The 20,980-nt window shown below is 44.2% G+C and overlaps 1 protein-coding gene and 1 non-coding gene across 2 annotated transcripts in view; one reads left to right on the top strand and one right to left on the bottom strand.

The window, feature by feature from the left end:
- The window catches only part of LOC102830047 (ATP-binding cassette sub-family F member 2-like), a 26,334-nt gene extending 5,354 nt beyond the window's left edge, over positions 1-20,980 (bottom strand). The window contains exons 1-15 of the mRNA XM_006873678.1: positions 20,787-20,980; positions 19,940-20,141; positions 12,524-12,736; positions 11,913-12,095; positions 11,659-11,830; positions 10,377-10,472; positions 9,226-9,328; positions 8,764-8,859; positions 8,513-8,632; positions 8,190-8,279; positions 7,738-7,848; positions 6,335-6,397; positions 5,787-5,915; positions 4,922-5,125; positions 4,653-4,786 (exon numbers count right to left, since the gene is read on the bottom strand). Of these exons, the coding sequence (XP_006873740.1) occupies positions 4,653-4,786; positions 4,922-5,125; positions 5,787-5,915; positions 6,335-6,397; positions 7,738-7,848; positions 8,190-8,279; positions 8,513-8,632; positions 8,764-8,859; positions 9,226-9,328; positions 10,377-10,472; positions 11,659-11,830; positions 11,913-12,095; positions 12,524-12,736; positions 19,940-20,099 (1,874 nt within the window). The 5' untranslated portion in view covers positions 20,100-20,141; positions 20,787-20,980. The remainder of the gene's footprint in view (positions 1-4,652; positions 4,787-4,921; positions 5,126-5,786; positions 5,916-6,334; positions 6,398-7,737; positions 7,849-8,189; positions 8,280-8,512; positions 8,633-8,763; positions 8,860-9,225; positions 9,329-10,376; positions 10,473-11,658; positions 11,831-11,912; positions 12,096-12,523; positions 12,737-19,939; positions 20,142-20,786) is intronic.
- Positions 18,443-18,532, top strand: TRNAY-GUA. The gene is given in 2 exon segments: positions 18,443-18,479; positions 18,497-18,532. It is a non-coding gene; the product is annotated as a tRNA-Tyr (tRNA).

The following is a 20,980-nucleotide window of genomic DNA, read 5'->3' as shown; positions in this document are numbered from 1 at the left end:
AGATCATGTGAAGAACAGATTTGATACACTAAACACTAAACACCGAAGACCAGAAGAATTGTGGGATGACATCAAGAACATCATACATGAAGAAAGCAAAAAGTCATTGAGAAGACAAGGAAAAGGTCAAAATGGATGTCAGAAGAGACACTGAAACTTGCTCTCCAGCATAGAGATGCTAAAGCAAATGGAAGAAATGAGGGGGTCCAAGAGCTGAACAGAAAATTTCAAAGATCAGCACAAGAAGATAAAGCCAAATATTACAACAAAATGTGCAAAGATCTGGAATCAGAAAACCAGAAAGTAAGAACATGCTCAGCATTTCTCAAGCTGGGGGAAATGAAGAGAAAATTCAAGCCTCGACTTCCGTTATTGATTCTCTTGGCAAATTATTGAATGATGCACAAAGCATCTAGAGAAGATGGAAGGAATACACAGAGTCACTGTACCAAAAGGAAATGGTTAATGTTCACCCATTTCAACAGGTAGCATATGATCAAGAGCCAATGATACTGAAGGAGGAAGTCCAAGGTACATTGAAGGCATTGGCAAGGAACAAGGCACCAGGAGTTGATGGAATAAAAATTGAAATCACTCAAGAAAGTGAGGCGGCACAGGAGGCACTCACTCATCTCTGCCAAGAAATTTGGAAGACAACTATCTGGCCGACTGGTTAGGAAGAGATCCTTATTTGTGCCCATTCCAAAGAGTGGTGACCCAAGAGAATGCGAAAATCATCGGACAATCTCTTTGATAGCCCATGTGAGTAAAGTTTTACTAAAGGTAATACAGAAACAGCTACAATCATATATTGACAGAGAACTTCCAGAGGTTCAAGCCAGATTCAGAAGAGGCCATGGAACAAGGAATATCATTGCTGGTGTCGATGGATCTTGGCTGAAAGCAGAGAATATCAGAAAGATGTTTACCTGTGCTTTATTGACTATGCAAAGGCTTTCAATTGTGTGGATCATGATAAGCTATGGAGAACATTGCGAAGCATGAGTATTCCAGAACACCTAATTATGCTCATGAGGAATCTGTACCTGGACCAAGAGGGAGCTGTTCGAATAGAACACGGGAACACTGAATGTTTTAAAAATAAGAAAGGTGCGCGAACTTTCTTTCAGAAAGGTTGTATTCTTTCACCATACTTATTCAACCTGTATGCTGAGCAAATAATCTGAGAAGCTGGGTTATATGAAGAAAAATGTGCCATCAGGATTGGAGGAAGACTCATTAACAACTTGCGATATGCAGATACAACCTTGATTGCTGATAGTGAAGAGGACTTAAAACATTTACTGATGAAGATCAAAGAGCACAGTCTTTGATTACATCTCAATGTCAAGAAAACAAAAATCCTCACCACTGGACTAATAAACAACATTCTTATCAATGGAGAAAAGATTGAAGCTGTCAAGGACTTCACTCTTCTTCGATCAACTATCAACACTCACGGAAGCATCAGTCAAGAGATCAAACGATGTACTACTGCATTAAGCAAATCTGCTGCACAACACCTTTTTAAAGTGTTGAAGAGCAAAGATGTCAGCTTGACGACTAAGGTGTGCCTGACCCAAGCCATGGTATTTTCAATAACCTCATATGCATGCGAAAGCTAGACAGTGAGTAAGGAAGACTGTAGAAGAATTGATTCTTTTGAGTTACAGTGTTGGAGTAGAATATTGAAAGTGCCGTGGGCTGCCAAAAGAATCAGTAGATCCGTTTTGGAAGGAGTGCTCCTTAGAGGCTAAGATAGCCAAACTTCACCTCTCATACTTCGGACATATTGTCAGTAGGGACCAGTTGCTGGAGAAGGATACATTTGGTAAGGTGGAGGGTCAGAAAGAAAGAGGAAGACCCTCAATAAGATGGACTGGACAAGTGGCAGCATCAATGGACTCAAGTGTGGCAACAGTAGTGAGGTTGGCCCAGGATCAGACATTGTTTCGTTCTGCTGTGCATAAGGTTGCTATGGGTCGCTACCAACTCAATGGCACCTAACCACCACCAAGCATAAAGGAGATCTGGTAGCACAGTGGTTACAAATTGGGCTGTGAACCTCAAGGTCAGCAGTTCGAAACTACCAGCTGTTCCGTGGGAGAAAGATGAGGCTTTCTGCTCCGGTAAAGATTTACAGCCTCGGAAACCCTGTACAGAGTCACTATGAGTCAGAACCAACTCCATGGCACAAAACCATAACAATACACCAAGGATTATGTCCTCCAGGGATTGGTCCCTTCTAATAACATCCGTTGTGTAGGGCTTAAGTCTCGCCATCCTGGCTTCTAAAGAGCATCTGGCTGTACTTTTTCCAACAGATGTTTTTCTGGCAGTCTATTTTTAATATTCTTCTTCAACACCATTAACTCAAATGCATCAATTCTTCTATGGTCTTCTTACTGTCCAACTTCCACATGTGTATGAGGCTATTGCAAATATCATAGCTTTTGTCAGGCGTACTTTAGTCCTTAAAATTGATGTCTTTGCTCTTGAACAGTTTACAGAGGTCTTGTGCAGATTTACCTAATGCAATACATCATTTGCTTTTTTGACTGCTGCTTCCTTAAGTGTTAGTGGTGGATCCAAGCAAAATGAAGTCTTTGACAACTTTCATCTTTTTCCATTTATCACATTATTTAAGGTCAGCTCGGAGCGTAGTGGATTACCTTTTTGAGGGGTGCCAACTACAATGTCAATAGTTCCAATCTACCAGTGTCTCCTCAGGAAAAGGATGAGGCATTCCGTTCCCATAAAGATTTACTACCTTGGAAACCCTATACAGGGATCACGGCGTCATAACTGACTTGGTGGCATACATCCATCCACGACCACCATGCAATTGGTTCAGTTGTAAAGATTTTTGTTTTCACTATATTGAAGTGCAATCCATTCTGAAGGCTGTGGTCTTTGATCTTCAATTTTAGACATTTGTAGATACCTTTTAGGCTTCTTAATCATTCTTGAGATTGGTTGTTTATGTTTTTTGGAAAATAAGCTGATAAAACTACTTCCTGACTCTGAAAACCTCCAGACCACTAGCACACTGAATACAGCCCTGTTCCTGTGACCCCAGCAGCTCACTTTTCTGAATACTCAGGACAGTCTGACTGAGGCCATTTTGCTCTTGGCATCACTTAACTAGAAAGCCAAAAAGCCCAGCAGTGTCAGAACGACTAGGAACAGATATGTCATACCTTAATCACGCCGACTGTCTGCGTCTCAGTTTAACCCTCTTACCAGAAGTCTCTTGCTGTCCCCTCTGCCTAGGACAACTCTTGGCTCTCATTTCCTTCCCTTTTGACTACTTCTGCGGGTCATACCATCATAATCTAAGCATCTTGTTTGTGTTTTGTCCTTTTCTTTAGCCTTATTGAGCTCTCCTGGGTGCTTGGACTCCTTGGATTTTTGTAACAGTCTTATATTGGGGAGTCATGACTAGGATGTCTACTGAGGTTTGGGAAGTGAAATGTGCACTGGTCTGCCAAATAGCATACAGAGGTTTTACATTCCTGTTCAAGTTAAAAAATAACCTGACAAGCTGTGCAGACACCTGGGAGTAACTGGGTGGTGCTAATGAAAATTAAGGCTGTGAATAACTCAAATAATTAAACTCCCTGTATTCTACTAAGAACCAGTCTACAAACTTCAGTGTGCAAATGAAGACTCCTAGCCATCTCTGCATCTCTCCCACTAATGAACCCCAAAACCTGGAGCCCAAGGATCTGCACCATTAGCTAGTGAGGAGAGCCTCAGCCCACTACCCATACCTTCTCTAGATTTCTCAAAATGTGGCTTTCCAGTAGCACCTGGGACCAAGTTAGATGTTAATTGCAGGACCCATCCCAGACCTTCAGAACCAAATCCATGTTTTAGCATGCCTTCTAAGTGGGGCTGACCAGGCCCCTAAGAAAATAGTTTCAAACTAGCACACAGGAGAGAATGTTCTGGACTGCTGGGCAATCACTCTCTATACCAAGCCCCTTTCATCTTCAGTCCACATCCATCCCATGGCTTTCTCCCACCCCAGCTCCTACTGAAGGGAAGGTGAATGTTGGGTACTGGAAAGGGGAAGGGAAGAATGTTCCTGAGACCTGAGAAGGAAGGTAGGTACCATGGCTTCTTCTCTCTTTATTGGGTGCTTTGTAGATGTCACGCAAGTCTAGAAATTACAGTTAAATAATGATTTAAAAACTGACCAGGACTAAAGTGCTGGTCCAGAGCTCCAAACCAGAAGCGGAAAGGATGGTGGTGGGGCTGGGAGTTTTTCCTCCAACATCTCCAAAACCCAGAAAACAAGGATCCTAAGCTCCTCCACAGGCCAAATCCCGGGATTGGGCCCCTGGGCTATCCCTCAGGTGCCTCTGGCTACATCACTACCCAGGTAAGGTAAGCCAGGGGCTGGAAGGGAAGAGGCAGCTGAGTCCAGACATGGACAAAAATAAGTGGGAGGACAGGAAACGGACAGGTACTGTCCAGCTGTAGATAAGAGTGCAGCTAAGGCAGGTTGAGGGGCAGGGGAGGCTGGGGAGCAGTATTGCAGCAATGCAGGAGTGTAGCCCTGGGGTCCCATCCTGAGTGGCTGGTCAGGGTAGCATCTGTTAAGTCCCCAGTGGAACTCCTGACCCAAGTCTGGACAGAGGGCTCACACATTGTGGGTCCTCTTGGTGAGCTGGGGTTCCTCGTCCACCAGCTTGGACTTCAGGTGCTCCTTGTAGGCCAGGATGTCTCCAGGCCACTTGGTGATAGTCTGCTTCTCACAGACCCAAATTTCCTGTGCCACCTGGAAGAAAAATCAGACACGAATTCTGATCAGCCTGCCCTCCTCCAACCCTACTCAAAGGACTGTTTTGAGGAACTCCAAGATGTCTTCTTCTGGGTGCTCTCTGTGGGACCTATCCTGGCCAGGCCCCCTTACCTGCTGAATGAGTCTGAAATCATGGCTGACTAGCATCATGCCACCCTCAAATTCATTGATGGCGTCAGCCAAGGCATCGATGGTCTCGATGTCCAAGTGGTTGGTAGGCTCGTCCAGGAAGAGCAGGTGTGGGTTCTGCCAGGCCAACCAGGCCAGGCACACACGGCACTTCTGCCCATCAGAGAGGTTCCGGATTGGGCTCACCTGGTGGACCCATGGCAAATATACAATCACTGAGCACACCATAACTCTGTCTCCTACACCCTGGCTCCTCTATTAGCATTACTGCCTCCTTACATAGTGAGGAGCAGAAAGGCCCAAGACCAAATGGGGGTATAGCCGCTCATCTCTTATGGACTGAAAGGGGAAACTGAAGCCCCTGCCATCACAAAGACCATACCTTCTTCCCCTGGCACAAAAGTCTTAATAAACTGGAGCAACCCAGTGGTTCGTCAGTTCCAGATCAGAATCCAGGAATTTGTTTGATAGTCTTTAATTTCACTCTCTTGCCTATATGCACTGTGGCTCCTCTTGCTTTCTGCTCTCCTGACTAGAACCCTCTGCCAGCAGCATCCTTGTGCATCCTGTGTAAAACCTCAGCACTACAGTGCACAACCCAGATAAGCCTGAACTCTTAGATTCCCCTTATCCACAGCTGTCCAGGACTAAATCCTGGGTGTCTCTTTCCTCCCACCTATAGCATAAGAGAAACAGAAAGGATCTACAATTTCTTAGGGGCTGCAGTCAAAAGGAGCAGACTTTTGTGGTTGCTTCCAAACCTGGATTGCTAAGACAGTGTCCCAAGATCCACCATGCCAAGGTTTCCTGATTATCTGAGTTTCTACCCCATATCCTGCCCACTGACCTGCTGTTTCCCAGTGAGACCATATCGCCCAATGATCTTCCTCATTTCTTCCTTCTCCTTGATCTCTGGGTAGCACTTCATCATGTACTCCAAAGGAGAGAGATCTAAATCCAGCTGCTCTTGTAAATGCTGCAGGAAAAATGGAGCCCAACGGGTAGGACAGGTGTCCTGCTGCACCAAAGGAAGCCTGCTCTGCTACCTGCTTAACACTTTCCAACTCCACCCCAGGGCTTAAGAGGCTGGGAAGAAACAGTGCTGCCAACCATAAGGTCAGCAGTTCAAACCCAGCAGTCACTCCCCAGGAGAAAGACATGGCAGTCTGCCTCCACAGAGATTACAACCTTGGAAACCCCATGGTCCACTTCTGTCCTCTAGGGTCACTCTGACTCAGAGTCCACTCAACAGCAATGGGTTTACCCCAGGGTTTGCTGCCGCCTCAATGTGGTGACCCAAGGGGTCTAGGCACTTGATCAGGATTCAAGAGAGGAGCTAACTGGACTGGGGTCTCTCTGGGTAGGCTGCAACTTGGACACCTCCCAACTCTGTACCTGATGGTAACGCCCTATCTTGACATGAGAGTGTTTTCGGATCATTCCATCTGTGGGTAGTAGCTAGGGAAAAAAAAAAAAAAAGGCAATGGAACAAAACGCAAAATTATAACAAAAAGAACCAAGCTTACTGGTCAGATAAGAGTCTGGCGGAATCCAGAGACTATGGCCCTTGGTCACCCTTCAGGTCTGGAACTGAACTCATCCCTGTAGCCAAGAATCACATAGGTATATGTGGGGGACAACACTAGTGACATACATCAAAAAATGGTTAGACGTTCAAGATCCAAAGGGCAGCATTTACCCAAGGACAAAGTTCAGAAGGGTTGGGAAGTAGAGAGGAATGGAAACAAGAAACACAAGAACAGTGAAATGAGTGACGGTACATTGAGGGAACTGCAATCATTGAGAAGAAACGTGTGTGATTTGTTGAATGTACAGCTGTGAACCTTCACTCAATTCACAATAGAAAGTTCAAAACAAAACGAAAAACAAGTGGACACACAGACACACGCAAAAGGAAATCCTAGAAGCTGACACAGGCAGAGTGGAGAAACAAACGTGTTCATTCTGAACAAGACTAGCAATTTCCTGAACAGAATACACATCACCAATCACAGACCACTCTTCTGGTCAATCTAAAAACAATTAGGAAGATAAACCAAATATGTTTTCCAAGAGACAAAGGTATGTGCAATTGTTGTTAAATGCTATCAAGTTGGTTCCAATTCAGCAACTGTGTGTAGTGTTTTCTGAGGCTTTAAATCTTCTAAGCAGCAGAAAGCCTCATTTTCCTCCCGAGGAGTGGCTGACAGACTCAAACCGTGGGCCTTGTGATTGGCAGTACAGTTGTGTATCATATGGAGCCACCACACTCCCCAATTAACTATTAGATTACTGCCTACAAAGCCCTATGGGGCAGTTCTAGTGTCATATAGGGCCGCTATGAGTTGTAATCAATGGCACCCAACACCACAGAGTCCTGGTATGATGCTGTAGAATAGTACTTAACTGCTAACCACAAGGTCAGTGATTCAAACCCTCCAGTCACTCCCTAGAAACCGAACACATGGTTGCTATGAGTCGGAACCAACTTGATGGCACTTAACAACATCATCATCATCAGAGAATGCACTACGCTGTAAAACAAAAAACTTGGAATGTAGGCACAATATATGTTTTCTAAAATACTTACCTGTAAAGGTACAGATACTACTGTTTACTGAGTTCTTTGAATGAACATGCTGTACAAAACCAGCAGTGTCTGAGTTCACCCAGCCCCACAGCCACCTCTTCTAGGGAATAGTGTTCTAAGAGCAGTGGTCCCTGCATGGCAAGCCTCTTCTTTGGGCAAAGCAAGCACTTATTATTGGAAGTCACTACACCCCAATGTGGCACCATACCTCTCCAGTTAGCAGTTTCAAAAGTGTTGACTTTCCTGCTCCATTGGGCCCTACCAGAGCCACTCGTGTGTCAAGGTCAATACCAAACTCTAGGTTGTTGTAGATGCAAGGCTGCAGTGGGAAGTAAAGAAAGAGATGTGAACTTGACAGCAGACTACTGATCTACTCTGAGAGCCCTGAGCCCTGGTCACCACTGGAGGTGGTAGTGGTGAAAATGGATGAAGGGGGCAGCTCAAATGGCAGAGTCCACTCATCACATCCACCTTGCCACCTCAGTGTGAGTGCCTGGCCAGTGCACCCCAGGTGCTATGTCTGCAAAATCCATCTTACCACAAGAGGATTAGTATGTGTGGTCACCAAAGGACAGACACCTCCCAGCAGCTGATGCTCCTCTTGTAAAACTCACCATCATTCATGTATTTTAACACAGACACTCTCTGGCCTAAACTTACCCCATCTTTTGTATACTTGAAGCTCACATTCTGAACCATAATGACTGGTGGAGGGATTTTGCCACATGGTGGGAAATAAAACGACAGTGTCTAGGAAAAGGAGAGGATACAAATATAAATTAAGGTGGTTGCCACTGGGTGCTGTTAATAAGTCAATTCTGACTCAAAGGCACCCCATGAGACAGTGTAGAACCCCCCTGTGGGGTTTTCTAGGCTGTCTTCTTTATAGGAGTAGATTGCCAACTCTTTTCTCCCATGGTGCTGACAGTTGAGCATTTAACCACTGTACCACCAGACCACCACATCCACCCATGGACTCTCACCTTGTCACTAACAACCCGCTCTGTCAGTCCTGATGCCATCATTTTTTGTAGTGTCTTCTCCTTGCTCTGGGCCTGCCGGGCCAGCTTGGCACTGCCATGGCCAAACCTAGCAATGTAGTTCTGAAAGAGACCAGAAAGGGTAGGTGCTGCGTACCAAACAACCCATCTTTAATCCAGGGTAAAAACGATGGCTATAACTTACTCGCAATCTCCTCTACACTAACTCCCCAAATACTCTCATCCAACATTACCTTCATGTGAGCAATTTGGTCCTGCTCCCAGTGAAAACGTTTCATCTGGTTTTCCTCCAGCTCTAGTCGTGTCTTCACGTACTGGTCATAATTACCCTGAGGGGAACACACGAAGGGGCAGGGTAGGGGGTGGGATGGGTGAGGCAGCAGCTCTAGCCCATGTGTCAGTCCTAGTATGCATTCAGGAATTTAGGAGATGGCCTAAAATCTGAGGCCTTTAAAATGCTTTGCCTCTCAGTCTAAACCTGGCCATAGTGGGGATCCAAGTCAAATCCTTAGGCTAGCCTGTAGGGTGAACACACATCATACATGTGTACAGGCTGCCAGACTATGGCCTATGATCTGAAAGCAATTACTTTGGGACTAACACAAAAACAGGCTGCAGGACTCCTGTCCATATCTTTTTATATGACAGAGTAGAAAAGGGCTGTCTTTTTTTTTCTTTTTATTGGGTCTACTCACCGTATAGTACTTCAGTTTCTTGTTGTGCATGTGAATGATGTTGGTACAGACACCATTCAAAAAATCCTGGGAATGAGAGACGAGGACCAGGATACGCTTAAAACTGCAAAGCCAAAGAGTCAATCAGGGGAATGCTCACAAGCAAGAGACATATCACAACAGGTGAACCTAGTCAGACTCAGAAAGTCTCCATCCTTTCTCCTCCTTAAACCTGAGTATCTTTAAGCTTCACTGTCCAATTCCCAACTCTCAATAAGAACTGAAGCCACAGTGTATAATCTGTCTGTAAGGATGCTTTGATGCCTTTCAAAGAGTGAAGACACAGTCTTAAAGAGTTTCCCTGATCTTCTTTTCAATTTCCAACAGAATGGAGGAGAGGTCAGATGGTCAAAAGAAAAATTCTGTACATAAATATATCCATGTGTGTACACAAAACTGTGGTGGGAAGGCTCCGCACAAGCACAACAGAGGACACCAGGCTTTTTTGAAAAAGAGTAGTTGTAGCTTCTTTAAAAGTTGGTACAATATAGTTTGTAGCTACAGAAAGAAAGGCTGCCACCATCAAGGCTATTTTTTTGTCATTATGTAATCTTACATTACAGTTCCCTTTGTGCCAGGTATGTAAACACAGTAATAACAAGGTTGTTTTCAATAAAGATGTTCTATTGAAGTATATTATAGTTTCCCTTTATGTGATGTATATAAACCCAGTTAGAAATAATAAAGTTGTGCTCAATAAAGATGTTTTAGTTAAGTATGTTGCTGGTATTGTTAAAGTGCTGTTGAGTTGGTTTCAACTCATAACAACACTATATAGGGTTTCTGAGGAATGACTGGTGGGTTGACATTGTCAACCACGTGGGACTAGCAGTTAAGTGCTTATCCTATACTATCACATTAGGATTCCATTTAAGTACAGGGTAACAAAAAAAAAGTCAGTAATGTTTCAGACTATAAACAAAAAATGTAAAAAATGTCAAGCTTTAGGTGTTGACCACTTTTTTAATCAAGCCTTCACTCTCGCCGTACTTCAGTTTTTTCTCATGGTTCTAGTCATCAGTGTGACTTCTGGGTATTCACTCCCTTTGGACTCTGCTCAGCTGCCCCTCAGAATCTCCGAACTCCCATCCCTTATCCCTGTGCCTCCTTACGTCTTGAGTTCTTCTTCCAACCACACACAAGCATCTAGGTCCAAGTGGTTGGTGGGCTCGTCCAGGAGTAACATGAATGGCCGAATGAAGAGGGCTCTGAGGGACAGGAAAGGAAACAGAAGCCATCTCAGTCTGAAAAGTGCTGAGAAGGGACCAATTTGCTTGCTACATGAAATTCTACTTAAGCCCTAGGGAAGCTCTGGTATCAATACTGGATTCTATACTTCAAAAGGAAAGGGATAACTCTGTGAGAAACCAGAGCTGAAGAAGAGATTAAAGGGTAGAAAAATGGTTTTAGAGGCACGGGGATGATTTAGTTTGGCAAGGTTACAAAAGGTCCTTAGGAGTCTGCAAGTCTTTGACAGTAAAGTTGGGGACCATGAGGAAGATAAACGGAAGGGGCTTGTCTTTCAGATTTCTAACTTAATAGGTCTGTAGGACAGCCTGAGAAACTGGGATTTTTAAAAATCCCCAGGTGAAGCTGACACAGTGAGTGAATCCTTGGTAGCACTTAGGAACTACTGCTCCAATGCTGTAAGGCATACAGGTACCCTTCCAAAAGCATAAGGTTATGTTGGCTCACCTATTTAGCCAGGTTGGGGGATTATGGCACTCACTTTGGGTCCCAGTCCCAGAGGATATAAAAGACAAGTCATTGTACGGGTCATCTAATATTGCTATTTTTAAAAAGTGTTTTGTGAACTGAGCAAAGCTTTGCTGAGCAGATCATCATTTTTACATTTAACAAATTACATACAATTTATCTCAATCCTCCCTCAATGTAACGTCACTATCCCACTTTCTGTGATTCTTGTTTCCATTCTTCCTTCTTTTCCAATCCTTCTGAACTTTGTCCCTGGGTGAATGCTACTGCCCTTTTGATCTTGAACGGCTAACCATTTTTTTGATGACTCTCACTAGTGTTGTCCCCCTCATATACCTATCTATTGCTTGTCTGAAAATGTGGGTAAGCCCCATTTTCCAGACATGACGGGTGACCAAAGGCCAGAGCCTCAAGGTTCTACCAGTCTGGTCATCTTTATAATACACTGTGCTAGACACCCAAAGAACCCACCCTGAGCACTTCTGGCAGAAAGTTCACCACCCAGTACACTCCTACCACCCTCTTACTTTGTCCATGTCTGTGCTCATAAAAAGCTCCCTCATTTGGCACGTGTTGGTCACTGACCCCATTCTAAACTATTCCACTAGAATGAGCATTCAACCCTGAAACAGATGGGAATGTTGCCAGGAGTGTTGTGGGCAGGAGGGAAGAACTCACCTGGCGAGGGCAACTCTCATCCTCCAGCCCCCACTGAAGTCTTTTAGTTTCTTGCGCTGCATGGCAGGTGTGAAGCCCAGTCCATGCAAGATCCGTGAGGCCCTCATCTCTGCCTTGTCAGCGTCCAGCTCCTCTAGGCGCTCATACAGCTCCATCAGCTTTTCACACTCCGCTGTGGGAGCAGAGGACCATGAGCCTCCCCTGGGCCTTCCCTGGAGGAGCCTGCACCTGCCTCCCCTGGCTCTGAGTCCTACCATCCTCGTGAGCCAGTCGCTCAGCCTCCCTCTCCAGCATGGCCCTCTCTGTGTCCACTTCCATCACACACTGCAAGGGTGTCTTGTCACTGGGGGGCATCTCCCGAGTCAGATGGTAGATGTCGATGTGCTCGGGGATGGGCACCTCCCGTTTTCCAATAGCCGAGAGCAGCATGGATTTTCCTGAGAGGGGAAGCAAGAAATGAAGAAGAGGAAACACCATTGGTTCCCACCATTCCCCTATAGCAAGGACCCAATTCCAGTATTCTACCATCTTGATTGAGTACCCTTACTTCCTTTCATTCATTCAAATGTTACCAACCCCCATTATGGGAAGAGTTCCCCAACTTTCCTCCAAGTTTTGTCCTACCTCCTCTGTGAAAGCGCACACAGCACCACCATGCCCCTCCAGCACCTATTCTCTGTACCTACTTACTTGGCACTTATTATAAATGCTCTACATTGTTACTTTCTTTTTCCTGGGCATATCTGATCTCCCACTCATACTGTAAACTCCTTACTTTGAACACAGCAGGTACTAAATAAATACTTGTTGAGTGACAGAGAAGTGAAGGAGAGATACCTCCCACCTTGCCTTCCAAGGGCCTCACCAATTCCATTTAAGCCAATAAGGCCATAACGTCTGCCTGAGTTTAATTCCAGTTTTGTGTCACTGAGCAGCTCTTGACCATGAAAGGTAAGTGAAAGGTTGATAATGTGGACGTCAGTACTGTTGGGGTGAGAAGCTAGGACACCGGTGACAGCTCGAGCAGCAGCTTTCTTCATTTCAAAGTTCTCTAATTCCTTAGTCAGCAAATCCAATTCTGGGGACAAAAAAGCATTTTGAGAAAAGGCCTGTAAAACAGAGTCAATTCTACACAAACAGATACATCCTTAAAGGACCTGGGCTTGAGATCATGTTGAGCAGACAAATATTTAACAAGCTCTAAACAAAATACGTGTTATGTACATATATTCCCTAATATGTTTCCTGAAACACTTTTACTTTGCAAATTGTCTTTTTCATTCTAAATTCTTTTTCTTAGATGATATAAATACCAAAAGGGAAATGTCTAGACACCTACGTTAACCTCTATGAGTATGTGATAAAGAATTAGCTTTAAAGTCCAAGACAAAGCAGATACTACAGAGATACAATTATTTTGTTCCAGGACATAAAGAGCTTCTAGTTGGTGCTTTCAAGAAGTTATAACGCAGTCCACGATGACAATGTTCTATATCCTTGGTGGGTAGAGACTGTAGTCTCAAAAGCTTCTGAGTACCCATCTAAGATACAACTATTGGTGTCTTTTTACTGGACAAAGAAGAATGTTGAAAATCAAAGACACAAGTAAATAATTAGTCGAAAGGGCTAAAGGTCCACACAAACCACAGGCTCCATGACCTCAAGGGCAGATATAGATGGTGCCTGGATGCCACTACTGCCCACTCTGAATGGAATCACAACAGAGGTCCTGGACAAAGTAGGAGAAAAATGGACACAAATTAAAATCACAGACAGATCAAACTTACTAGTCTGAGAGACTGGTGGAACCTCCAGTATTATGGCCCTTAGACACCCTTCAAACCTGGATCTGAACCCAATCCCGGAGGCTATAAAGTGAACCGTCTACCTGTGAGGAATACCTCAGGCAAAACCACCCAACTGTTTGAAATAAAAATGTCAGTACCTGCCAAAAACAAAGGTCCGAATTCATGAGGGGAATGAGAAAAACAACAACAACTTATTATGCCACCCAGAAGGAATGGGTATGAGAAAATGTACAACACACAGACAGGAAAACCAAAAATACCCAAATTGAGAGGGTTACAGAAATGCAAACTGACCATGTGAGATAGGGGATTACTTCTATGATTTTTCAGGCATGCCTTCAACCTTTAGGCTAGGAATAATTATTGACATCAATGACTAATATTTACTGGTTAATATTTATTGAATTTGCTGTGCTTGGGACTATGCTACATGATGCTTTACTATCTAATTTAATCCTCATAACCCTTATGAAACACACCCTTTCACAGACCCTATTTTACAAATGAAGAGACTAAATAATGGAGTCAGGGTCAAAACGCGGAAGTGTGGTGTCTCAGTAGGATAAGCACTGGACTATATGAGCCACAAGGTCGGTGGGTTGAGCTGACAGCCACTCTGCAGGAGAAAGATGAGATTTTCTGCTCCCGCAAAGGTTTACAAGCTTCGGAAACTATACAGGATTGCTACAAGTTGGAACCAACTCCATGGTCAAACAGCCAGTACACAACAGAACCAAAATGGGAATCCAGGTTTGTCTAACACCAAAGCTGTATGTTTAACTATTTTACTATGTTACCTTTACATAAAGGATAGTACCCACAAAGCACTTTCAAAGCAACAGAAATGGGATAAGGAAACTTTGATAAGCTTTGTACAAAAAGGAAGGTGATCAGAAACTACATGCCAGGTTCCACTATTGTGAGCATTCTGTCATTTATCACTATTCTTTTTATCCTTATCTGTTTTCCTCAGTAGTTATAGTTGTTGTTGTGAAGTGCCATTGAGTAGTTTCAAACTCCTAGCAACCCTGTATAGGGGGTTCCAAGGAACAGCTTGTGAGTCTGAACTACAGACCTTAAGGTTCAAACCGACCTTGTGGTTCAGTACATTATCCTGCCACACCAGGACTCCAGTGAATATAGTGATAGTGGGATTATAGTGATACAGCAACCCTGTATAGGGCTTCCAAGGTTGAAAATCTTTATGGGAGCAGAAAGCCTCATCTGGCAGTTTTGAACTGCTGACAGTGAGATTAACAGCCCAACTCGCAATCACTACATTACCAGCATGATTACAGTTGTTGTTTTTGTTAGGTGCTATTGAGTCGACTCTGGCCCATAGCGACCCTGTATAGGGTTTCCAAGGAGCAATGATTAGAGTAGAAACCTTAAAATGAGAAAAATCTGTATGTGCGTCCTCAGGAACAAGATACATGGGGTAGTAAAGGGAAGAGGGTGCACAGCTAGTCTTGGGTAGAACAACTTCAAGGGACAGAGTGTGTGGCCACGGTGAGCCTTAGGTCATGCTCTGCACATCCTGTTGTCAGGAGATTGACAGAGTAAGAGCATTATTGAGCCTGCCATGAGGCCTCATACTCTGCCTGCAAGGAGCCAGGTCTGAGGGTAGAGATTGTACCACCAGACAGATGGCAGCCAAAGTACATTTCCTCTTTATCCACCTCCAATCCCAGCACAGTGCTTTAAGTGCTTGCTGAGTGCTTTTTGACTGAAAGGCATATAAGGGTCAAGTTGAAGAGATAAAGTAAGTCTTTTCTATACCACAGCCCACTTTGTTCAGCCGCTAGGAAGGGAGAGTAGTGAGGAGCTTACGGTCAAGATCAGGGGTTATAGTAAATTTTTTATATAAGCAAAATTGTAAAAAACTTAAGTTTTGTGAGCCAAATGGTGAAACTATGGCAACCATATAGGTGTATACACAACCATTAAAAATTTAAGAACCATTCTTAGTTTGTTGTTGTCAACTGCCATCGAATCCGTTCTGACCCATAGTGACCCTGTATAGGGTTTCCGAAGAGCAGCTGGTGAGCTTGAACCACCTACCTTGACTACATCTGTGGAAAGAGACGATGGAAAAGCTCCATATCATCAGTGAAAACAAGGCCAGGGGTAGACTGTGGAACAGACCATCAATTGCTCATATGCAAATTCAAACTGAAGCTGAATAAAATGAAAACAAGTCCACGAGAGCCAAAATATGATCTTGATTATATCCCAGCGGAATTTAGGGATCATCTGAGGAACAGATTTGATACACTGAACACTGAAAACCAAAGACCAGAAGAGTTGAAGGATGACATCAAGAACATAATACATGAAGAAAGCAAAAAATCACTGAGAAGACAAGAAGGAAAAGGTCTAAATGTATGTTAGAAGAGACACTGAAACTTGTTCTCCAGCGTAGAGATGGTAAAGCAAATGGAAGAAATGAGGAGGTCCAAGAGCTGAACAGAAAATTTCAAAGATCAGCACAAGAAGATAAAGCCAAATATTACAACAAAATGTGCAAAGATCTGGAATCAGAAAACCAAAAAGGAAGAATATGCTCAGTATTTCTCAAGCTGGGGAACTGAAGAAAAAATTTAAGCCTCCACTTTCATTACTGAAAGATTCTCTGGGAAAATTATTGAATGATGCAGAAAGCATCAAGAGAAGATGGAAGGAATACACAGAGTCACTGTACCAAAAGGGAAATGATTAACGTTCAACAGTTTCAACAGGTAGCATAAGATCAAGAGCCAATGATTCTGAAAGAAGTCCAAGGTGCATTGAAGGAATTGGCAAGGAACAAGGCACCAGGAATTGATGGAATAAAAATTGAAATCTTTCAAGAAAGTGAGGTGGCACAGGAGGCACTCACTCATCTCTGCCATGAAATTTGGAAACCAACTATCTGGCAGACTGATTGGAAGAGATCCATATTTGTGCCCATTCCAAAGAGAGGTGACCCAACAGAATGCAGAAGTCCTCAGACCATCTTTTTGATATCATGTATGCGAGTAAAGTTTTATTAAAGGTAATACAGAAACAGTTACAATCATACATTGACAGAGAACTTCCAGAGGTTCAAGCCAGATTCAGAAGAGGCCATGGAACGAGCGATATCATTGCTGATGTCCGATGGATCTTGGCTGAAAGCAGAGAGTATCAGAAAGATGTTTACCTGTGCTTTATTGACTACGCAAAGACTTTCGAGTGTGTGGATCATGACAAGCTATGGATAACACTGTGAATATGAGTATTCCAGAACACTTAATTGTGCTCATGAGGAATCTCTGTTCCTGGACCAAGAGGCAGTTGTTTGAACAGAACATGGGAACACTGAATGGTTAAAAATTAAGAAAGGTGTGCGACAGGGTTGTATTCTTTCACCATACTTATTCAAACTATATGCTGAGCAACCTATATCTGAGAAGCTAGGTTATATATGAAGAAAATTGTGGCAGCAGGATTGGAAAACGACTCATTAACCACCTGTGATATGCAGATGGTACAACCCTGCTTACTGAAAGTGAAGACGACTTGAAATCAAACGACGTATTGCATTAGGGGAATCTGCTGCACAAGACCTTTTTAAAGTGTTGAAGAGCAAAGATGTCAACTTGAGGACTAATGTGCACCTGACCCAAGCCATGGTATTTTCAATAACCTCATATGCATATGAAAGCTGGATAGTGAATAAGGAAGACCGTAGAAGAATTAATTGATGCTTTTGAGTTATGTTGTTGGAGAAGAATACTGAAAGTGCCATGGGCTTCCAAAAGAACCAACAGATCTGTATTAGAAAAAGTGCAGCCAGAGTGTTCCTTGGAGGCCAAGATGGCCAAACTTCGTCTCTCATACTTTGGACACACTGTCAGAAGGGACCAGTCACTGGAGAAGGATATCATGTTTGGTAAGGTGGAGGGTCAGAAAAAAAGAGGAAGGCCTCCAATAAGATGGATTGCAGCATCGATGGACTCAAGCGTGGCAACACTAGTGAGGTTGGCCCAGGATCAGGCAGTGTTTCATTCTGCTGTGCATAAGGTCGCCATGAGTCGGTACCAATTCGATGGCACCTAAAAACAACACCTTGTGGTTCAAACCAATCTTGCAGTTGAGTGCTTATCCTATAGCACCACACCAGGACTCCTTGGGAAGGCTTAAAAAACAAAAACAAAGGAACAGGTCAAATCTGGCCTACTACTTGATTTTGTAAATAAAGATGTTTTGGCTCTGAGGGCTTTATGATCTGTTATTGGAACACAGCCACACCTATCATTTACATATAATTTATGGCTGCTCTCTGCTACAAAGGCAAAGTTGAGTAGTTGTAATAGGAGTCCTGGTGTGGCACTGCAGGATAAGCACTGAACTGCTGACTATCAGGCTGGCAATTCAAACCCACCAGCCACCCTTGGAATCCCTATACAGGCTCCCTATGAGTTGAAAGTGACAGAGATCATAAAGCCCTTAGTAGCAAAATATTTACTTTACAAAAAGAGTTTTCTGGCCCCTGGTCTAAATATCTCCACCTGCTTAGGCAAAGGGAAGTTCAAAATTAAGGGAAAGTTATGCATCATATTCTCTTGCTCGCTTCTAGTTTATAGCACACTGGACTGCAAGGTTGGCTTGAACTGCAAGGTCAGCGGTTCAAGCTCACCAGTCACTCCTTGGAAATCCTATATAGGGGTCGCTATCAGTTGGAACTGACTTGATAGCACATAACAACATGACCTAACTGAAATCATCTGGAGTAAACTTGATCAGAGTTTTGTGGACCCCACTATTCCACTTCTACTCATCCTGCTCAGCCATTCCCATCAATCTTAAGTTCCTGGGCCAGGAATAAAACTTCCCCATAGACTTTTTTTGTACTGGCCTTCTCCAGAACCCTTATTTTAGAAATAATTTCTAACGTTCAATTCTTTCCTCTTAATTATTAACTCCCCCTTTTCTCAATTTCTAATGGTCCATCCCCTTTGATAGCTCAGCTGGTAGAGCGAAGGACTGTAGACAAGATGTGCTTAGGTATCCTTAGATCGTTGGTTCGATTCCAGCTTGAAGGAGGTGTACAAGTATTGGAATTCTGGTGTGGCACTGTGGGTTAATGCGCCAGACTGCAAAGCTGTTTGAACTCCAAGGTCGGCGGTTCAAGTTCACCAGCTGCTCCTTGGAAACCCTATACAGGGTTGCTATGGGTCAGAATCAACTCAACTGCACTTGACATCATAACTTGGAGTCCTGGTGTGCGCTGTGAGTTAATGCGCCAGACTGCAAAGCCGTTTGAACTGCAAGGTTGGTGGTTCAAGATCACCAGCTGCTCCTTGGAATCCCTATATACAGGGTCACTATGGTTCGGAACCGACTCGATGGCACTTAACAACAACAATCATAACTTATATTACGAATTTTCTGCAGGGGACAATGCATCTATTTATGTGTCTACCTACCAAATCTGGTCATACAAAAAAGGTATTTACCCAAGACAAGATCTTTTCACTCAAAGATAAAACAATTTAAATGAATAATAATTAAAAAAACAAATGACACAACATTAAAAAGGTTAAGTAACATATGGAGAGGCTTCAAAAAGTTCACGGAAAAATTACATTATCTTTTCATTCCATTTTTCCATGAACTTTTTGAAGTCCCTTATATATGACAGTATAGGAATTACTGTGAGGAGAGTTGAGAGGTAGAAAGAATAGAAATAATATTGAATTTGGGTTTGACTGGGAAAGCATAAAAATATGCTGACTATCTGAGGGGCAATTAATAATCTGGATGGAGCAGAAGGTCCATCAGTAAGTTTTTGGTGGGTAGATTAGAAGGATGGGTTTGGATTGTCAAGGGTCTGGAACATTCTTTACCATATTTACCATCTACATTGTTGTTATCTAAGGACAGGCCGTTGTGTATAGCACGATGCCCAACACTTGAGAAATACTCAATAGTTTCCAAAATAAAAATAACAAAAAGGCTGGTGTGGCGCTGTGGGTTAATTGGTTTGTACCGCAAGGTTGGTGGTTCAAGATCACCAGTTGCTCCTTGGGAACCCTATACAGGGTCACTATAGGTCGGAACCAACTTGACCACACTTAACAATAACGTTACTTCCGTTAATATAGTCACTGTCACTGGGAGAACAATGGCACAATATGGCAAAGAGCCTGGTACACCAGCTGCCATGTGAAACTGAGCAAAGGGTAGGGGAAACCCAACTCCTTGTGATCTAATAAGGCAGCGCAATAATTTCCATAATTGCTTGCCAATGACTTTAAGAGTCCTGTGTTGAGTTTTCTTGATCAGTAACAGGGTGGCACACCTCTGCCTCTACTGGTTTGGTTAGCATGAAAAGTTTGGTGGCAGCCAATTATAGTCTCCATTGCCACAGCATCGGTATTCCTACTCTGCAAAGAAAGGGCAGCAAAAGGTAGAAAACATCCCAAGAACCCACCTCTCCCTTAATTCACCTGTGGTCTCACTGCCATTGGACTCTTCGTTTTTCTCCTCTGCCACCTGTGGTTCTGTGGCTGCATCTCCATTTTCTTCGTGTCCCTTTCTGGGCCGTTGTCGAGCTTTAGCAGCTTCCTTCTTTTTGGCTGCCTTCTTCTTGGCCAGGTCAGAGGGCATGGTGATGAGCCACAGGTATAGGTCACTGTTCCTTCACGGAGCCTGGAGGAAGGCAAACAGACACTCCAAACTGTAGACAAACTGCTAAGGAAGCCTGGCCTCTACTCCATGCCTCTGGGATTTTCCTATTGGTGTCAGCACGCAGCTCCGCCCCTGCCTAGTCTCTCCCAACTTTTGTCAGGTTCTCTCGAACCGATTCCGGAGATCCTAAGCGCTCTCCTAAACTTAGCAACTGTTCTCTCAGGCTTTGTCCACAGAACCTCAATACACTGTCTCACTTTGAAAACGCTCCTTCTTTCGGGACTTCCAGTTAGATACTACGTTCTGCTTCTCAGCACGGATCCCATCTCCGGTTCCCCCGTAACTTGGCTCTCCGCACCAAGCCGGCCGTCTCACTTACTCAGGCTGCCTCCTAGCTCCCTGGCTCGAGCCTCCTTTCCCTCGTGCCCCCTCCACACTACTCAGCCCCCCGGCCCGGGCTCTTTCCCGGCAACACGCGTCCTCCCACAGGAGTCCCCCAAAGGTCTCCTCGCTCGCTAACCTGAGCCTTTACTCGCGCCCATCAGCTTCTCTCTCCCTAAATCCTTTCTTCTCCCCAGAAGCCTCCTCATGCCAACCCCGTTCCTTCTCCTTGCCCTCATTCTCACCAGCTGGCACCCTTCCTCCAGCGCCCCTTCCACGGCTCACAGGGCCTTGCTGCTTGGCCTCTGTCGCAACAGAGCGGCCTCCTTTGCTCCTCCGCGTGCGGCCGGCTCGCCAGCCAATCACGGCCTGCGGAGGCTCGCGGCGCGCCTTCGCGAGGACTCCTGGGAAGTGTCGTCCGAAAGCGGAGCAGCGGCTGGCGAGGCAAAGCCCTTCCTTAAGAACTACAGTGTATCCCA

Source organism: Chrysochloris asiatica, unplaced genomic scaffold (assembly GCF_000296735.1).
Source record: "Chrysochloris asiatica unplaced genomic scaffold, ChrAsi1.0 scaffold00249, whole genome shotgun sequence".
Taxonomy (NCBI): Eukaryota; Metazoa; Chordata; class Mammalia; order Afrosoricida; family Chrysochloridae; genus Chrysochloris; species Chrysochloris asiatica.
Note: the sequence above shows the minus strand (reverse complement) of the source record. Positions and strands in the feature narration are given on the sequence as shown.